This window comes from Balaenoptera borealis (genome assembly GCF_965194805.1).
Source record: "Balaenoptera borealis genome assembly, chromosome: 3".
In the NCBI taxonomy this organism is placed as follows: Eukaryota; Metazoa; Chordata; class Mammalia; order Artiodactyla; family Balaenopteridae; genus Balaenoptera; species Balaenoptera borealis.
The window spans coordinates 105,130,257-105,149,310 of record NC_138866.1 but is presented as its reverse complement, the minus strand read 5'-3'; the positions used below and the strand labels follow the sequence as shown (position 1 = coordinate 105,149,310).

The following is a 19,054-nucleotide window of genomic DNA, read 5'->3' as shown; positions in this document are numbered from 1 at the left end:
TTTTAAATATGCCCTCAGAGAATGGATAAAGAGGGGTGTTTGCCATTGACATTGACATTGACATTTCTATCCTACTAGATGACTAGGGTTGACATTTCTATCCTACTAGATGTCTTCATTTTTGTCCATGAAATTTAAGTTGGTATAGCTGTTGCTTATGTTAATTATATTAATCCTTAAGTATAGATATTAAGCCTTCATTAAGTTATGAATCACTTAACTATTAATGGCATTTCTGATCAGGTAGTCACTCTACTTATGCAGATTAAAATTGTTTAATGTATAATATCACCAAATAATATTTAGTCATCAGCAGTTTAAAAGAAAGGTCCTTTGGTACAGGTAGTTTTTATGTTAAATTGACATATTGGGTTGGCCAAAAAGTGCCTTCGGTATTAAAGCAAAAATAAAAGACACATTTTTTATTTTCACCAAGAACTTTATTGAACAACGTATTCACCCTTTTGTTCCACTACCTTCTGCCATTTTTCAGGCAACTTCATAATTCCATCTTCCCAAAACTTTCTATCTTTTTGAGCAAAGAACCGTTCCAGGTGCCTTTTACAGTCTTCCAGGGAATGGAAATTTTTTCGATTAAGCGAATTTTGTTAAAGACCTAAATAAATGGAAATCCGAAGGTGCAATGTCTGGTGAATACGGTGGATGAATCAGAGCTTCCCAGCCAAGCTGTAACAGTTTTTGCCTGGTCATCAAAGAAACATGCGGTCTTGAGTTATCGTGATGGAAGATTATGCGTTTTCTGTTGACTAATTCTGGACACTTTTCGTCGAGTGCTGCTTTCAGTTTGTCTAATTGGGAGCAGTACTTGTTGGAATTAATCGTTTGTTTTTCCGGAAGGAGCTCATGACAGAGGACTCCCTTCCAATCCCACCATATATACAACGTCACCTTCCTTGGATGAAGACCGGCCTTTAGTGTGGTTGGTGATGGTTTATTTCGCTTGCCCCACGATCTCTTCTGTTCCACGTTGTTGTACAGTATCCACTTTTCATTGCCCATCACAATTTGTTTTAAAAACGGAACTTTTTCCTTACAATTAAGTAGCGAACCGCATGCGGAAATACGGTCAAGAAGGTTTTTTTTTGCTTAACTTACGTGGAACGCAAACATCAAAGTGATGAACGTGACCAAGCTGGTACAAATGATTTTCAGCGCTTGATTTGGTATTTTGAGTATGTCGGCCAACTCCCACGTGGTAAAACGTTGATTGTTCTCAATTAATGTCTTGATTTGATCGCTATCAACTTCAACTGGTCTACCCGACCGCGGAGCATCATCCAGCGAGAAATCTTCAGCATGAAACTTGGCAAACCACTTTGACGTGTTTAATCAGTCACAGCACCTTCTCCATACACTGCACAAATCTCTTTTTTGCGTTTCAGTTGTGTTTTTACCTTTCTTGAAATAATAAAGCATAATAAGTTGAAAATGTTGCTTTTTTCCTTCCATCTTCAATATTAAAATGGCTGCACAAAAATTCACCAATTTTGATAAGTCCTTTTTTATATGCACAGTGATACGATAGCTGTCACATACAATCTAACAAAATTGTTTCGAATGAAGTTAAAGACAACTAAGTGCTAATAGAGCCATCTTAAGGAAAAAAAACGAATGAACCTTTTGGCCAACCCTATATTTTAAAAGATTTTATAGATGACATATGCCTTTGTTACTGTTGTCATAAGTTATAATTAGTATTTTTTAGAAATCAAAGTTTAAAAATTTATAGTTAATATTTGAGCTATGCTTATGAGGGTTTTTAAGAGAATACATTCTTCAAAATTCTAAATTTCTGTAATTTTACTACCTCTAAAGTAGGTTAATTGTAATATATATTGAAATGACATTACCATTTGAACTTTACAATAGATAAAATATTTATTTTCTCACACTTTTTGAGTCCTATAGTAGTAAATACTGGTGCATATTATGTATATTAAGCATATAACCTGCTTTCATTTTTTAAAGGGTAATTTTTGAAACCGTTATACTAATGTGTTACGTCTTTTTAAAAAATTGTACTTAACATAGAGAACATTAGTTAAGTGCTCCTGTTTTTAGAGAAGAGGAAATACATGTCTGTATTCATTTATTTAGAGCATATATTGAATCTACTGTTTATTCTCATCCATTTTATTTTTCCCTTAAAATATTTACAGAGATCATTTACTATTACAGTATAAATGTGCATTAATTTAGATTTACATTTAAATTATTTTAAGCATGCAAAAAACAACTGTTTCATATTTTTTGTTGTAAACATAAAATTAAATACTCAATACTTATTTTGTTTTCAAGATTAAAAAATGAAGCTCCCACTAAGGAACAAGAACCTGTGTCTGAGGTAAATTATGTTATATTTGATACCTCTTAAAGATTTATACATTTGAAAGTATTGTGGGTGTGATTTTTAAAACACTTCAATTCAATATGTGTACGTCACTAACAATTACTGGTATGTTTTCAGAAAGAAAAAACTTGAGATTTTTGTTTTCATTATATATAAAAATATTTAACCCTCTGTAAAATTGTAAAGTGTTTTATTTTGACAAAGACATTATTATATTTCACTTGCCTGTTATTTAGTTCAACTAATAAGTAATGGAGATAAATTTATGACTTAAAAATTCTGAAATTATTAAAATATCAAACATTTGACACATTGGAAAATTAATCTTTTTAGAAGACTCTCAAAAAGATTTAAATAATTTTTAAAATAGAAATATTTTGAATATATATTAAATACATTTTAGCTATCTTAAACAGGCACTCTGAATATAACACTCAGGGTTATCATATAAATGTTACGTACTGGGCAGTCTAATGTATGAGTGTAGAAATAATTTTGCTTATGTATGTGTTTTCTTGGTGTCAGTTTTTGAAATATTGCTTAATGTTACTTGTCTCTTTCTGAGTATAATGAAGTGAGGCAGGTTCAGCATTTCTGTTTTGTAGAGTGAATAAGTGAAACCTAGACAGTATCAGCCTTCTCCCAAGTGGCTTTCTTTTATCCCACGGAAAGTTTTCATTTGCTTGAAATGTTTTTAACTACAAATAAATGTCTTTACTAGATATAGGATTTCTTGGTTATCTGTTTATTCTTGAGTGAGTTTTGGTGTTTGTGGTTTTTGAGGAATCGGTACATTTTATCTATAATGTTGAATTTATATGTATACAGTTGTTTGTTGTATTCCCTTAATCTTTTAATGCCTGTGGGGTCTGCAGTGATAATCCTTTCTTTTATTTCCAATATCGATAGTTTGTGTGTTCTTTTTGTTTCTAATGTTGTCATATATTTTACTTTTTAACTAGGTTATAAAGACAGAATACAGTGTTACCATTTTTACTTTAAATCATCTTTTAGAGCAATTAAATACTTAAAAAATTTTATATTCATCTTCATTTTTTCCATTTCTAGTGTTCATTTCTTTATGTAGCTCTTGGTTTCTTTCTAATATCACATTCCTTTTGCCTAAACAACTTCCTTTGAAATATCTCATACTGCAGATCTACTGGTGATTACTTCTTCCTTGCTTTTTTCCTTCAAAAAAATCTTTATTTTTCATTTTTGAAAGTAATTTTTTGGTGAGTACAGAATTCTGGGTTAACTTTTCTTTCAGCAGTTTAAAGAAGTCATTTTATTGTCTCTTGGCATGCATATTTTCTGATGTGATGTCTTACTGTAATTTTTATCTTTGTTTCTATATATGTATATAATGTGTCAATTTTCTTTGGCTGCCCTCAAGATTTTGTCTTTATCTTTAGTTCTTATCAGTTTGAACATGATGTGTCTAAGTCTGGTTTGCTCAGTTGTTTATTTATACGTTTATGTATTTATGTATTTATTTTTGGCATTCGTCCTGATCGGTATTCTCTGACTTGTCCTGTATCTTCTACTTCTGGGGTTTCAATTTCACATATGTTATACCATTTGATATTAATCCCTGTTCTTAGATGCCCTGTTCTAGTCTCCCCATCCCCCCCTCCCCGCCTCCCGCCACACTTTTTTTTCTTAGTGTTTCAGTTTGGGTAATTTTTATCTATTGACCTATTTACAGATTCATTTTTCAGCTGTGTAAGGTCTACTGTTGAACCTATCAAAAACATTTTTCATTTCTGTCATTGTGGTTTGTTTGGGGTTTTTTCCCTAGCATTTGCATTGATTCTTACAGTTTCTGATCCTTTGATAAAATTCCCATCTGATCATGCATGTTGTCCTCCTTTTTCTACCAAAGCATTTAACATATTAATCATAGTAATTTAAAATTTTCTGTCTGATAGTTCCAACAGCTGGGTTGTATCTAAGTCTGGTTCTGCTAATTGTTTTATCTTCTGACAGTGTACTTTTGTTTTTTTTCCTTTGCTTTTTCTGTGTATGTTTGGTGGAAAGCAAGACATTATGTGTAGGACTGAGATAAATAGTATTTATATCTGAAAGTGGGCATGATTTTTCTCATGTTAGGCCATTAGTGTGGGATTTGGTCTACCTAGTAGTGAGTTGACTTGGGTTTTGTTTTTTTTTTAATCACTATGGTTACCCTCCATATACTGCCAAGTTCAATTCCTGTAGTATTTCCTTGTGCTTAGGGTGGAAGTTACATTACTGGAGGTTTTTTTCTCGGTATCATTGCTTCACACTCAGTTTTAGCCTTTCCTTGTGAGACTGAGCCACAGAGGTTATCTCTCTCTCTCTCTACACTCTTACCTTTCTTCCAGCAGTACTGCTGTTGCTTGTTATTTGATGTTTGCTAGCCCAGTGGCAGGTGGTGGGGATTGCTGTGATGTTCTCTGTTGTTCTCTGTTGTTCTTAGACTCTCAAGCTGGCTCTGTGTCTCTGGGTCTTGAGAATAGATATGTTTTCTTCCATCACCCAGTTGGCCCATGTACCCTGGGGACAACAGGGTTTGCCTCTCTTCTTTCCAAATACATAAAAGCATGGACATGAAGAAAACTTCTGAATTCATCATTTCATAACATCATCCACTGATTCTTTCCCGATTCATTCATACTAGAATAAATCATCAAACTCTTACTTTCCTTTGATTGCCCTGTTGCATCTGTGTCAAGTAAAACCAGCCTTTTCTTACATAAACCAACTTTCTTAAGTTTATTTTTTGTTAAAAGAAAAAAAGCTTATGCTAAAAATTTAGCAGGCCATAAGCAGAGTTAAAGGAAGCCATATTGAATGGAAGGCCACATAGAACAGTTTTGGTCTGGTACTTCTTTCAAATATATGTGGTGTGGATGGTCCCTCAAATAGACCCAGGTGTTTAAGTACACATGTGAGATGGTGGATAGATTGAATTATTCTTCAAGATTTTGATCAGATGCATTGTAGTGGAATCAATGTTATACCCCAATAATATTTTCCTGTTGTCACTTTTTCATTTGTATAGTTTTACATTTCTTCTTTCAAAATTAATTCCTTTCATATGCTAGATTGTATTTGGAATTCATATTATATAGTGAGTTTCTGAAACAGTCTCTGTTCTGCTACTATGTATATTCTATACACTGCAACATTTTACTGATTTTATATCCTAATTATATATATACATGTATATATATATATATATATATATATATATATATATACATGTATATATATACCATAACTCTTCCCCTCTAGTCTGATGGTTAGTGTAGTTTCATTATAACTAAGTAGAGGGGTAAGAGAGAGAAGGTGGGTACAGATGCCTTTCTCTTTCGTTGCTTCCTTCAAGGCTTTTAGGGAACACTTGATAGCATGTTCCAGGAATCTTTGTATTGGGAACAAAGATTAATAAAATTATTTCCCTATCCCCACGGTGGTCAAAATCTAGTAGGACAATTAGACATGAAAGAATTGTAATCCAGTAAGATAACTACCATATTCCAAGCATATCAGGTATGGTAGGTACACACAAGAGTCCTCTCAGGGTGACTTTATGGTGTTTTTCTCTCTCTTTTTAAAAATATTCTTTTCTCAATTCAAACATACACATAGTATGCAAAATAGAGGTTCCCTGTAATTTCACTAATGAAATGGCAAATTAACCCTATAGCCTATTTCTGTAAGACTACTTGGGACCATCCATAAAGAATTTCTAAGGTTTTTGGTTTTCTTTTTTGTTCTGTTTTTATTGCTTTTTGCTTTGTAACTTTCAGACACTTGAGAGTTTCAGACTTTGTAAAATTACTTTTTATTTTTATCAAATTAAAAGTTAAAAATTTGTGTGGATAGTTTATCATAAAAGTAGTGACTCATCTCCCTCACCGTTTTCCATCCAACTCTTCAGAGGTAGCCATTTTCAACTCTTTTAGCTATTTGATGTAATATTTATCTCCATATTTCTAAATAATGTAACCAGATTTTTACTTGTCTTTTTTTCAACTAGGAGTGACTGTTACAGTAATTAAGAATTTGCTTCTCTAGACCACCATCCCTACTTTCCTTTATCCCCCCAACCTCAGCATCCCAGCCAGGGCCAGAATTAGAATGAGGCAAGTGAAACCTCACCTCTGGCAAAAAATTCAAAGGAGCTACAAAAAATTCAATAATCAGATAAATATTGTGTTTTAATATGTTTAAGAATAAAAATTAATGCAGAGTAATCCATGATGAACATAATTTCAAAATTGTAATTATAGACAGCATCCAGCCTTGCACTTGTATGACCCTGAGAGTCAATGCACATGGGGGACACAAGCACAGCAAGGTCTCACTTCTGCTTTTTTTGATGGTCCTTGTTCAGTCATGAGGGAAGGTGACAAGTTGTTTTCATTGTTTGTAGCTTCACATGGTACTGCTAAGTAAAAGGTAAACTTTAATTACAAAAACATGTTTATATGATATTTTTAACAATATTATTAAGGGCACTAAGGTAAGTAATACAAATTTTATTTATTAATATATTTGACCTTTCATAAATAAATTTGATGAAATGTGAAAATTTTCTGAAAAAGTATTTTCTTACCAGGAAACTTTATACTTTCTTCACTTAAAACAGTGATAATTTACTGTTACTCACTTGTTTATATAAAAAATATTTTTCACTACTTTTTTTTCACCCCATTGGTCTGGAAACCTGGTATGTAGTTTTCTGTTGTTTATAATTATTGATTTTTGTATTTTTCATACAAATGTTTATGTAGACCTGTTAAATATTATAATTTATATGAACTAATTCACATAAATTAAGTGTTTATTATATTTAACTGAATGTATTAATTAAAAATAAATATATTTAAAATTTATACTAAAATTCTTAAAAATAAATATGGCATTTAAAAACTCAAGTGGTCCATTGTTTAGAAGAAGAAAAATGCATGCAGAAGTTGACCAAAATTATAGGGGACAGTAACAGGTTTGGTAGAAAAAAATATTCCAGCTACTTAAAATGAAATCTCTAACATTGACACTATTAGAATAGAATTACTATGAAATATAGAGTTAAATAAAGAATTTTCTTTGAATTGTGCAAAAAAGGTAAGATGGCATGTTAGAAATTTCAGAAGCTAGTGAATATAAACATGTGCAAGAAAATAGAAGATGCTATTTGAATTAAATGTTTAATTCTTCATCATGGCCACCACCTGTTTCTAATAAAGTAAAATGATTTTAATAGAGCATGGGACCATCCAAGGACAAGATGCAGATTGTAGAGTATGAGTTTCACATGGTGGGCAAAGATTTTCAAAAGATGGGTCTTTTAAAAAATTGTCTAGTGGTGGGTTAATTCATTGTGACTGGCTCATTTATTCCAAAGAATCCTTGTCTTTAGTTTGTTTCCTGTGCATTCTTTTTAGCAAAAATTACAACAGAATCAAATATTTACAACTCAAAAAGTGGTTCCTAAGATTGGAAAAATTTAAACAGAATTTGTGATAATGAAAAAATCATATTTCGTCATGATGCTTTTTTTAAATGGAAGTGTTTTTTAATGTATATTCAGACTGATAGTTTAATAGATGATGCTTTACAGAATGTGATAAAATATGTGTGATTTTACATATTGTATGCTTTGTGCAAAAATAATTTATCTCTCAAAGTATCACAAGAAATTATTGGAAGCTCAGATGCTGGAATGTTCTAAATTCAGTTGAACTAAGGACATTAAAATCATATAGCTAATCATTAAAAATATTATGTGTTTCATTTGTATAGTAAAATTCAAAGCAAATTTATAATGTTATTAGGAAATCATGTTAAATCTGAAATACTAGGAAGAATATAAGAAGCAAAATAATTTTTCTTACTTTTTGATTATAAACCAGATATAGTACATCATGAATTAATGTTTATGATTACTAGGTATATTTACATTAAGAATGATGTCATTGCAAGAGAAGAAAGTTTTGACTTAATTGCAACAGAATTAAAAACTGGATTAATTATATCTCAATAAAGCTGTTATTTTTTTAAAAAGCTAGATATGGTCTAGCTTATCACATTATCAATAAGTTAGCAAAAGTTGATACTTATGTAAAAAAATTGTCCTGGCCAGGATATGATAATGGAATAGATATGACACATGTATACAAGTGTGTATAAGCCAGTATTTCTCCCCCAAAATAATTATGCCAAATTTGTGCCTTGTTCAGCTCATAATCATAAGTTAATACAAAAAATGCTGCATTTGTGAATTCAAATATGATCATCTTTTTTTTAGTATTGTACAAAGGATACATATTTTAGGACTGGGGTAATACAGTGAGCAGATGGACTATTCTTGTCAATTCTGAAAACAACATTAAAATCACAGATACCTGATGGGCATCAAGATTAAATGCAATCAAGATACTTGATACTTTGCACACAAATTAGAGATGTGTATCAGATATGAAAAGATATAATATCAAATGTCAGAATATATTATTTTGAGGTCAAAAGCATCTTGGTACAAAAATATTAGATTTTTACACATTATATGGGATGGTATTTTGAACAAAGTGGCAAAAGTTTAATAAAGCTTTACAGTTAGAAAGCATGACCATATATAAAGCTCCATGCTTAATAAAAATCCTATTCCTTTCCTTACCACAAATGAAAGTAATTTTGAAAGTGTGTTCAATGAATGTAAAACTTGAGCAAGAGATGTGAATATTCTTCCTGAATTTGAAAATAAGTGAAAAAGAAATTGGAAATGCATGAATCACTAAATGAGAGTATTGATAATTATGGGAAAAGTGCTTTTCAAGTAGACATTAGGTTATAAATGACCTAACTTCATATTTGAAATAGATATATGAAAAATGAAATGTCTTCAGATTTTGAACTTTTAAACTGGAGAAAAGTTATTTTCTATAGATTACATCTGATTTACAAAAAGCAGCTACTGACCCAGTTTTTAAATATTTTGACAATTTAAATTCTATAGAAATTTCATGTGGAATTGTTTAAAGCAACATACAATATTAATAAATTGTGATATAATATAAGCCTTATATTTGGGTCTTCTAAAACTGATTAACAAAGTGGTGTTCAAAATTTTAAAACAATACCAGCCACAGTAGCATCCTGCAAAAGAAGTTTTCAGTAAGCTGAAGTTAATTTTAAATTATTTAGAATTGTCACTTGGTCAAGAGAAATTGCCAAGCATGGCAATTTACTTATTTGAAACAAGATAAGAAAAGAATTAGACTTTGAAAATGTTATTAATGTGCTTGCTTCCATTAAAGCCAGAAAAGTAAAATGATAATAAATTCTGGTTTTGGTAGGCATAAAATGTTTAAACTTAAACTACTATTGTGAGTTTAATATACCTACTTTTCAACTTTTCAATATTTTTCAATTGCTTTAATGTTCTGGGGGAAAAAAACTTTTAAAAATATACAGAGAGGAGAATTGTGGGAAGATGGCACAGTAGGAAGCACCAGGAATCTGGCTCCCCACCTAGACAGCAATTGCACAGATTGAATCTATCTGATATAACTATTTTGAAGCTCTAAAGTCTGTTGAAGGCTTGCAACTTCGAGGCGAAGGCTTGCAACTTCGAGGCGAAGACTTGAAGAGTGAATTGCTGTTAATTTCCATCAATCTGAGCACTTAGCACTGTAGCAGCCATATGGCAGGCAGCTGTGCACATGTTCCTGGAGCAGCTTGCACACAACTTATGGGAGCCAGAGTGGGCAAAAAAGACCTTGTCCTTCAGATATTGGGGAATCTGGTTGCTGCTTCTTATCAAGGAGTTGCAGGCAAAGAAGTGGGCACATTATTGTTGCACCCCCCCCCCATTGTTGCAAGCCCCTTCCCCTCCAGCTGAAGTGACTTCCAAGGAATTTAAATGGACAGCCCTTTTTCTCCCTTCATTTTTCACTTTTCCCCCTTTCAGGAGCCAGACATTAAAGACTTAGGACATTCAAAAACAACTGTGTATGTGGGTAAAATTAGAAAGAGATTGCATATGCCCAGGGAAAGGCTCAGAAAAGACATAAGAAGACCTTAAGTTTACACCTCAGGGTGATTTGGGAAGAGAGACAGCCTACAACAATAAAAATTAAAAATTAAAATAAAAATTAATAAAACAGGCAAATGCTGGGCAAGGGGAAGAATCTGATTCCCAGAGTTACTACATTATTAGACTCAACTGTCCAGTGTTTAACCAAAAATCACAAGGCATACAAAGAAACAGGCAAGTATGGCCCATTCAAAACAAACAAAAAAATCAACAGAAACTTTTCCTGAAAAAAACATAATGGCAGATATACTAGACAAAGAATTTAAAACAACTGTCTTAAAGATGCCCAGAGAACAAAAGGAATGTGTGGAGAAAGTCAAGAAAACAGTATGTGAACAAAATGGAAATATAAATAAAGGGATAGAAAACCTAAAAGAAACCAAAAAGAAATTCTGGAGATGAAAAGTGCAATAACTGAAGATGAAAAATTCACTAGAGGGATTCAAAGGCAGATTTGAGCAGACAGAAGAAAGAATCGGCCAACTTGAAGATAAGACAATAGAAATTATTGAGTTTGAGGAACAGAAAGAAAACAGACTGAAGAAAAGTGAACAGAACCTGAGGGAGCTGTATGACACCATTAAGCAGCCCAACATTCACATCATGAGAGTCCCAGAAGGAAAAGAGAGAATATTTGAAGAAATAATGACTGCAGACTTCCAAAATTTGATGAAATACATGAATGTAAACATTCAGAAAGCACAACGGATTCCAAGTAAGATGAGCTCAAAGAGACCTACACTAAGACACGTTATAATTAAACTTCCAAAAGATAAAGAGAATCTTGAAAGCAGCAAAGAGAAATGAATCATCACATACAAGGGATTCTCAATAAAGTTATCCACAGACTTCTCATCAGGAACTTTGGAAGCCAACAGGCAGTGGGTCGATATATTCAAAGTTCTAAAAAGAAAACCTCAAGAATCCTCTATCCAGCAATTCTGTCACTCAAAAGTTAGAGAGAAAGTAAGACATTCTCACATAACCAAAACTGAGAGAGTTCTTGACCACTAGATCTGCCCTGCCAGAAGTGCTCAAGGGAGTCCTGCATGGTGAAATGAAAGGACAGTACATGACAACTCAAAGCTCTGTGGCAAAATAAAGATCTCAAAAAAGGTAAGTGCATGGGAAATTATAAAAGCTAGTATTTTGTAACAGTGATTTGTAGCTGTACTTTTTGTTTTCTACATGAGTTAAGAGATGAATGCATTTAAAGAAAAAAAAATTTTAGTGTAAAATTTAGTATTTCTCTAACTTTGGTTTGTAACTTCTAATTCTGTTTCCTACATAATTTAGGTGACTAATGCCTTTAGTTTATATCTAGGTATACAATGAATAAAGGTGTAATTTTCTGACATCAGCAACCAAAAGGAATGGGGATGGAACTATAAAGGAGCAGAGTTTTGGTATGTTATTGAAATTAGCTGGTATAAATTCAGATTAGCGGGTTATAACTTTAGGATATTACATGTAATCCTCAAAGTAACCATAAAGAAAATAGCTATAGAATATACACAAGGGGAAATGAGAAAAGATTTTAAACATTTCACTACAAAAAAATCAACTAAACAGAAAAGAAGTCAGTAATGAAGGAAATGAGAGCCAAAAAAGTAATAAGATATATATAAAACAAATAGCCCAATGACAAAATAAGTCCCTCCTTATCAGTAATTAATCTAAGTGTTAATGGATTAAACTTTCCAATCAAAGGACAGAGGTTGGCAGAATGGATAAAATACACATGATCCAACTACATGCTGTATACAAGAGACTCACTTGAAATTCAAAGACACAAGCTGAAAGTGAAAGGATGAAAAAGATAGTCCATGCAAATAGTAACCAAAAGAGAGTATGGATGGCTTTACTAATATCAGACAAAATAGACTTTCAATCAAAAAAGCTTACAAGAGAAAAAGAAGGACATTATATATTAATAAAAAATTTACTACAGCAAGAAGATATAGCAATTATGAATATTTACACACCTAATGACAGACTGCCAATTTATATGAAGCAAAAACTCACAGAGTTGAAGGGAAAAAATAGACAATTATACAGTAATAGTTGGAGACTTCAGTACTCTACTCACAATAATTGATAGAATAATTAGACATAAGTAAGGAACTAGAAGACTTAATAAACACACTAGATTTGCAGACATACACAGAACACTCTACCCAGCAACAACAGAATACACATTCTTCTCAAGTACACATGGGACATTTTCCAGGGTAGGCCATATAGTAAGCCACAAATTAAATCTCAGTGGATTTTAAAAGATAGATGTCATACAAAGTATCTTCTCTGATCACAGGATGAAATTAGAAATCAATAATAAAAGGAAAAATGAAAAATTCACCAGATTTTAGAAATTAAACAATACACTTTAAAACAACCAATGGATCAAAGAAGAAATCACAAGGGAAATTAGAAAATACTTAGATAAGAATGAAAAGAAAAATACAACATGCCAAAACTTCTAAAATGCAGTGAAAGTGATGCTAAAAGGGAAATATATGGCTGTGAATCCTTATATTTAAAAATGAGAGATCTCAAAGCAACAACCTAACTGTACAACTTAAGGAACTAGAAAAAGAAGGAGAAACTAAATCCAAAGCTGGCAGAAGGAAAGGAGTAAAATTAGCACAGGAATAAATGAAAGAATAGAAAAGCAATAGAGAAAAGTTGGTTCATTGCGAAGGTCAACAAAATTGACAAACCTTTAGCCAGAAATACTTAAAAAGAGAGAAGACTTAAATTACTAAAATCAGAAATGAAAGTGGGTACATTACTACCATTTCTATAGAAATAAAAATGATCTTAAGAGAGTACTATGAACTCTATGTCAACAAATTAGATAACCTACATGAAATGGACAAATTTCTAGAAACTCAAAACGTAGCAAGACTAAATCATGAAGAAATAGAAAATCTGAGTAGATCCATAGCTAGTAAGGAGATTGAATGAGTAATCAAAAATCTCTTAACAAAGAAAACCCCTTGACCTGACGACTTCTCTAGTGAATTCTAACAAACATCTAAATAAGAACTAATAGCACTTCTTTCAAACTTTTCCGAAGTTGAAGAGGAAGAAATATTTCTAAACTCATTCTGTGAGGCCAGCATTACCCTGATACCAAAGCCAGACAAAGACAATACAAGAAAAGAAAACTACAGATAAACATCCCTTATGAACATTGATGCAAGTATCCTCAACAAAATACTAGCAAACAGAATTAAGCAATATATTAAAAGGATTATATACCATGAACAAATGGGATTCATTCCTGGAATGCAAGGATGGTTCAATATATGAAAATTGATCAATGTAATAAGCCACCTCAATGAAAGGAAGCAACAAAAACCACATTATCATCTCAATTGATGCAGAAATGGTGTTTGACAAAATTCAGCACCCTTGCATGTTAAAAATGCTCAACAACCTAGAAACAGAAGGAAACTGCTTCAACATAATGAAGCCATATAAGAAAAACCCACAGCAAACATCATACTCAATGGTAAAAGAGTAAAAGATTTTCCTCTAAGATTAAGAACAAGCAAGATGTCCACTTTCACTACTTCTTTTCAACATAGTACTGGAAGTTTTAGCCAGAGCAATTAGTCAAGAAAAAGAAATAAAAGGCATCCAAATTGGAAAAGCAGTAAAGTTATCTCTGTTACCAGATGATATCATTTTATATGTAGAAAACCCTAAAGATTTCATACAAAACCCTATTAGAACTTAAATTAACTCAGCAAAGTAAATAGCAGGACACAAAGTCAGCACACAAAAATCAGTTGTATTTCTATACACAAGTAATGAACAATCTGAAAAGGAAATAACAAAATAATACAACTTTAATAGCATAAAAAAGAATAAAATACTTAGGAATTTACTTAATCAAAGAGGTAAAAGACTTCTACAAAGAAACTATAAAACTTTACTGAAAGAGATTTGAGAAGACATAAAAAAATGGAAAGACAACCCATGTTCATGGATTGGAAGACTTAATATTGTTAAAATGCCTATGGTACCCAAAACAATCTACAGATTTATTGCAATCCCTGCAAAAATCCCAAAGATGTTTTTTGCAGAAATAGAAAAACTCATCCTAAAATTTATATGGAAGCTCAAGGGACTTCAAATAGCCAAAACAACTTTGAAAAAGAAGAAAAAAATGGCAGCACTCAAATGTCCTGTTTTTAAAATTTATGACAAAGCTGCAGTAAACAAAACAGTGTGATACTGGGATAAAGACAGACCTATAGAACAAAGGAATAGAATAGAGAGCCCAGAAATAAACCTTTGTATATATGGTCAAATGATTTTTATGGGGGTGCCAAGACCAATGGGGAAAGGACAGTCTTTTTAATAAATGATGCTGGGAAAACTGGATATCCATATGCAAAAGAATTAAGTTGTACTCTTACCCAGCACTATATACAAACAGTGACTCAAAATTGATAAGGGACTTAAATGTAAGACCTAAAATAATAAAGTTCTTAGAATAAAACAAAGGACAAAAACTTCATGACATTGAAATTGGTAGTGATTTTTTGGTTATTACACCAAAGGCACAGGTAATGAAAGAAAAATATTGTACAAATTAATAATTTTGTGCATCAAATATACTATCCAGTGAATAAAAAGGCAACCCATAGAATGGGAGGAAATATTTGCAAATCATATATATGATAAGGAATTAATATCTAGAATATATAGAGAACTCATAAAACTCAATAACAACAAAAGCAACCCAAGTCAAAAATGCATAAAGGACTTGAACAGGCATTTCTCCAAAGAAGATATACAAATGGCCAATAAACACATAGATGTGCAACATCACTAATCATTAGAGAAATGCAAATCAGTGAGATACCACCTCACACCCATTAGGATGGCTACTGTTAAAAAGCAAACAAAAACCAAAAAACCCACAGACACATAAACACACACACACACACACACACACAAAACCACAAAAAACTCCAAAACCAGAAGACAGGTGTTGATGCTGATCTGGAGAAATTGAAGCTTTGTACACTTTTGCTGGTAATGTAAAATGGTACAGCCATTGTGGAAAGCAGTATGGCAGTTCCTCAAAAAAATTATATGATCCAGCAATTCCTCTTTTGGGTATACTGTACCCAAAAGACTTGAAAGCAAAGAGTTGAAGAGATATTTGTACTCCTATTTTCATAGCAGCATTATTCACAACAGCTAAAACATGGAAGTAAACCAAGTGTCCATCAATAGATGAATGAATAAGCAAAATGTGGTATACGCATACCATGGAATATTCAGCCATAAGAAGGAAGGGGATTCTGCAATATGGATCAACTTTGAGGACATTTTGCTAGTGAAATAAGCCAGTCACAAGAAGACAGATATTATGTGATTTCATTTGTATGAGGTACTTAAAATAAAAGAGAGAGTATCGTGGTGGTTTCCAGAGGCTTGGGGGAGGGGAGAATAAGGAGTTGTTGTTTAATGGGTGTAGAGTTTCAGTTTTACAAGATGAAAAAAGTTATGGGGATAGATGGTGGTAATGATTGCATAATAATGTGAATGTATTTAATACCAGTGAACTATACATTTAAAAATGGTTAAGATGGTAAATTTTATGTTATGTGTATTTTATCTCTTGTTTCTATATGGCTTGGCATAGCACTGATGTCAGCATAGTTAACATCACAGTTTTTGAGACCATTATGTATACTGAGCCAGGAAGTGTACTATGATTTTCTTTCCTATACTTCATTTTACTTTTCTGGGTAAAAATATATTTTTACTGATTTGTTTAGTCTTCTGTGCACCTAATGCTGTTTTTTAAAATGTTGCAATGTGTTGTCTAATGTTTGGAAGTATTTTTTCCAAATGTTCACACACATCAAAAAAAAGATTGTTGGAGGGCCTGGAGATCTTCTCTCTGATCTGCTTTAGTTTAAACTAGTTGCTGTCTAAGCCTAATGCATAATTTGTTGTATCAGGATTTTACTTTGCCACTTTCTTGTGTTGGATGTCCTGTTTCCTGAACTGTGAGTTCCTCTTTTCTTGTTTTACTCCTTATTTTGATGAAACATGACGTCTAACAACTTCCACAGAAAGGTTGATTCTTTTTTCACTTAGTGTAAATTTAAAACTGTATTTACTCTAATGATAGTTTGGCTGAAGTACATAAAAAACATTTTTCCTACGCATATTTGAAAGTATTATTTTCGTTAAGTCTGATGCCATTTTTGGTCCACTTTCTTTGTGTTTATGTTATTTTATTCTTTCTGGCAACTTTAATGATTATCTCTATCTCAGGTGTTTTGAAATTTCATATGTTCACCCATCATCCTTTTTTCATTCATTATGGTAGGAATTTGATAAGCCTTTGTAATTTTGGATATTTCTGTTTGGGGGAAATTTTCTTGTTTTATTTCTTTGGTAAATTTTCACTTTTATTTTCTCTGTTCTCTCTTTTTTTTTTGAAACTCCTATTGATCTGACACTACTTCCTGCATCAACTCTTTTGATTGTATGGCATTTTCTTTCTTGCCTTCCATCTTTTTGTCCTTTCATTCAACCTTTCAAAAAAGATTTTCTAAATTTAATTGCTTATTTTAGTTGCCATATATTTAGTTTTGAATTGTTCTTTTTATTTGTTCTTCAGTTGTTTTGCCTTCATAGTTTTTTGTTCTTGTTTAATGGACATAACATTTCATACCTCTCCAGGGATATTAAATATATATTATACGTATTTATTTTGTTCCCAGCAAAGTCTCTGATGTCTCCTAGCCCCTTTCTTTATTCACTTGTTTATTTTGATCTGTCTGATGTAAAGGATGTCTTCAGTTATGTGGTGATCCTTGGCTGTCCATAAAAGTGAAGCGCTAAGTTTATCGAAAACCCTGTGTTTGGACAGGGACAGGGCTGCCTTGCATGGCCATACAGGTTATGCACTGCAGCACTCCACAGGGTACAACCCTGGTATATTTATATATACCCCTTAGTGCTCTCAAAATGTATTGATGTTTACAGTACTAGAAATTAAAAATATGAAATTTTAAAAATACTGTTACTTAAAATGACAAATATTTTTCTGAAAAATAACTGTTTGTCAAAACAAAAGAAATTTAGTTAGAAGAATGAAATTGTTTTACACTTTTGTATATCTCTTTAATGTCTAGTTAAATAGAAGGAAACTGGATCCTCATGTTTCTGCATTCAATCTGTTGTGATATGTTATTTTGGTTGAAATATAAGAATACCCAGCCTCATCTAGTACTTTAATCTCTTCAGATAATTGTGATTATTCTTTTTTATGACATCAAAAGTAGACAAGTGGACTTTTTCTTAAGAGGTTTGTTGCAATGTGGAATCTGACTCCATATCACTCAACTTTTTGTACTCTATTACATTAAAATCTGTTGGTCTGGCTTACACTTTGATTGGCTCTTTTATCCATGCATGATTTTATAACAATGTGCATTTAGTCATTTGGAATATATTGGTTCACAAGTTACATAGATCTTCTAAGTGTTGACATGTTTCATTATATAATATCAGGTAATCACATTCATTAATATTAGCATTAATCTCATGAATAGTGGATACAAGTTATCCTAAAATTTAATTTTTCCTTGAATTTTATTACTGGCAACAAATACTGTTGGTTGTTTTCTTTGATGTGACATGCTCACTTTGTCAGTTTTGAAGAAAATGTCTCCTAAATACTCAAGTCTAAATATTCATAGTTTGACAGTCATTCTTTAAAATAAAAATCATGTTCCATGAAAAAAACGTGGCCAAGTTCAGCTTGCAACTCAGTCACAGACCCAAGTGTTTTTAGTGCGCAATAGCAGTGCTTTATGCATATTTGGTATTTCATTACACAGAATATTAAAAAGACATGCACTCAGTGATTGATATTTAATAAAATTAATTTTACTGCTGGTGTATGCCAGTGGAGAATACAGTGACTACTAGTGCAGTTTTGGTTCTATGTCAGTGCCTTGATTTGAGTTAAGATGCCAGCATTTTTACTCACCACTGCTTTAGTACCAAGAATTTTAACCTCACATGCCTCGTGAAAGTGTCTTGGAGGCCCCATGTGTCTGTGAACCACACTTGGAGAACTGCTGACATGGATTATATTGTGAAGGTTGCCTCATGGATTAGCGTGCTGTACAGCCTGCACAGTCTGCATGACAATTGTTTAGACTTCAACATAGGAAAATCAGTTGCTGAGCTGACTGATTCTTTGGTAGGGAGGATGCTCTCAAAGTCTTTGAGGCTGATAATTTTCTCCAAAGAGGAATCTCCTAGATTCCAGCTGCGGGTGGTGGGGTGAAGAGTGGTTCCTCTGGCTGCTAGCATTCTGGGAGCCAGGCAGAGAGATAAATGTGGGTCCTTTTTTTCAGTTTATGGACCTCTACTAAATTTTTCTGTTTTCTTTCAGTACCTCATGCCTGCCCTTTGCCATTCCTGGTGTTCACAAGTGTAGACTGTCTCCAGTTCACAGAGTTAACCTTTGGCCTAAGTGGTAGAGGAAAGGATAGGTACCTGTTGTGTGAGTTGGGGAAAGAGCATTTAGATTTCTCAGCAGT

General features: G+C 32.5%; 1 protein-coding gene across 18 annotated transcripts in view; it reads left to right on the top strand.

The window, feature by feature from the left end:
• The window catches only part of ZNF280D (zinc finger protein 280D), a 130,724-nt gene that overhangs the window by 94,998 nt on the left and 16,672 nt on the right, over window positions 1-19,054 (top strand). For 16 of the 18 annotated variants that reach the window (XR_014243403.1, XR_014243404.1, XR_014243405.1 and 13 more), the window contains one exon: window positions 2,320-2,365. Coding sequence is in view for 3 of the 18 variants with exons in the window: in XM_082388081.1 (XP_082244207.1) it covers window positions 2,320-2,365 (46 nt within the window). In the remaining 15 variants the exon portion in view is untranslated. The other 2 variants (XR_014243417.1, XM_082388083.1) reach the window with 2 other exon arrangements.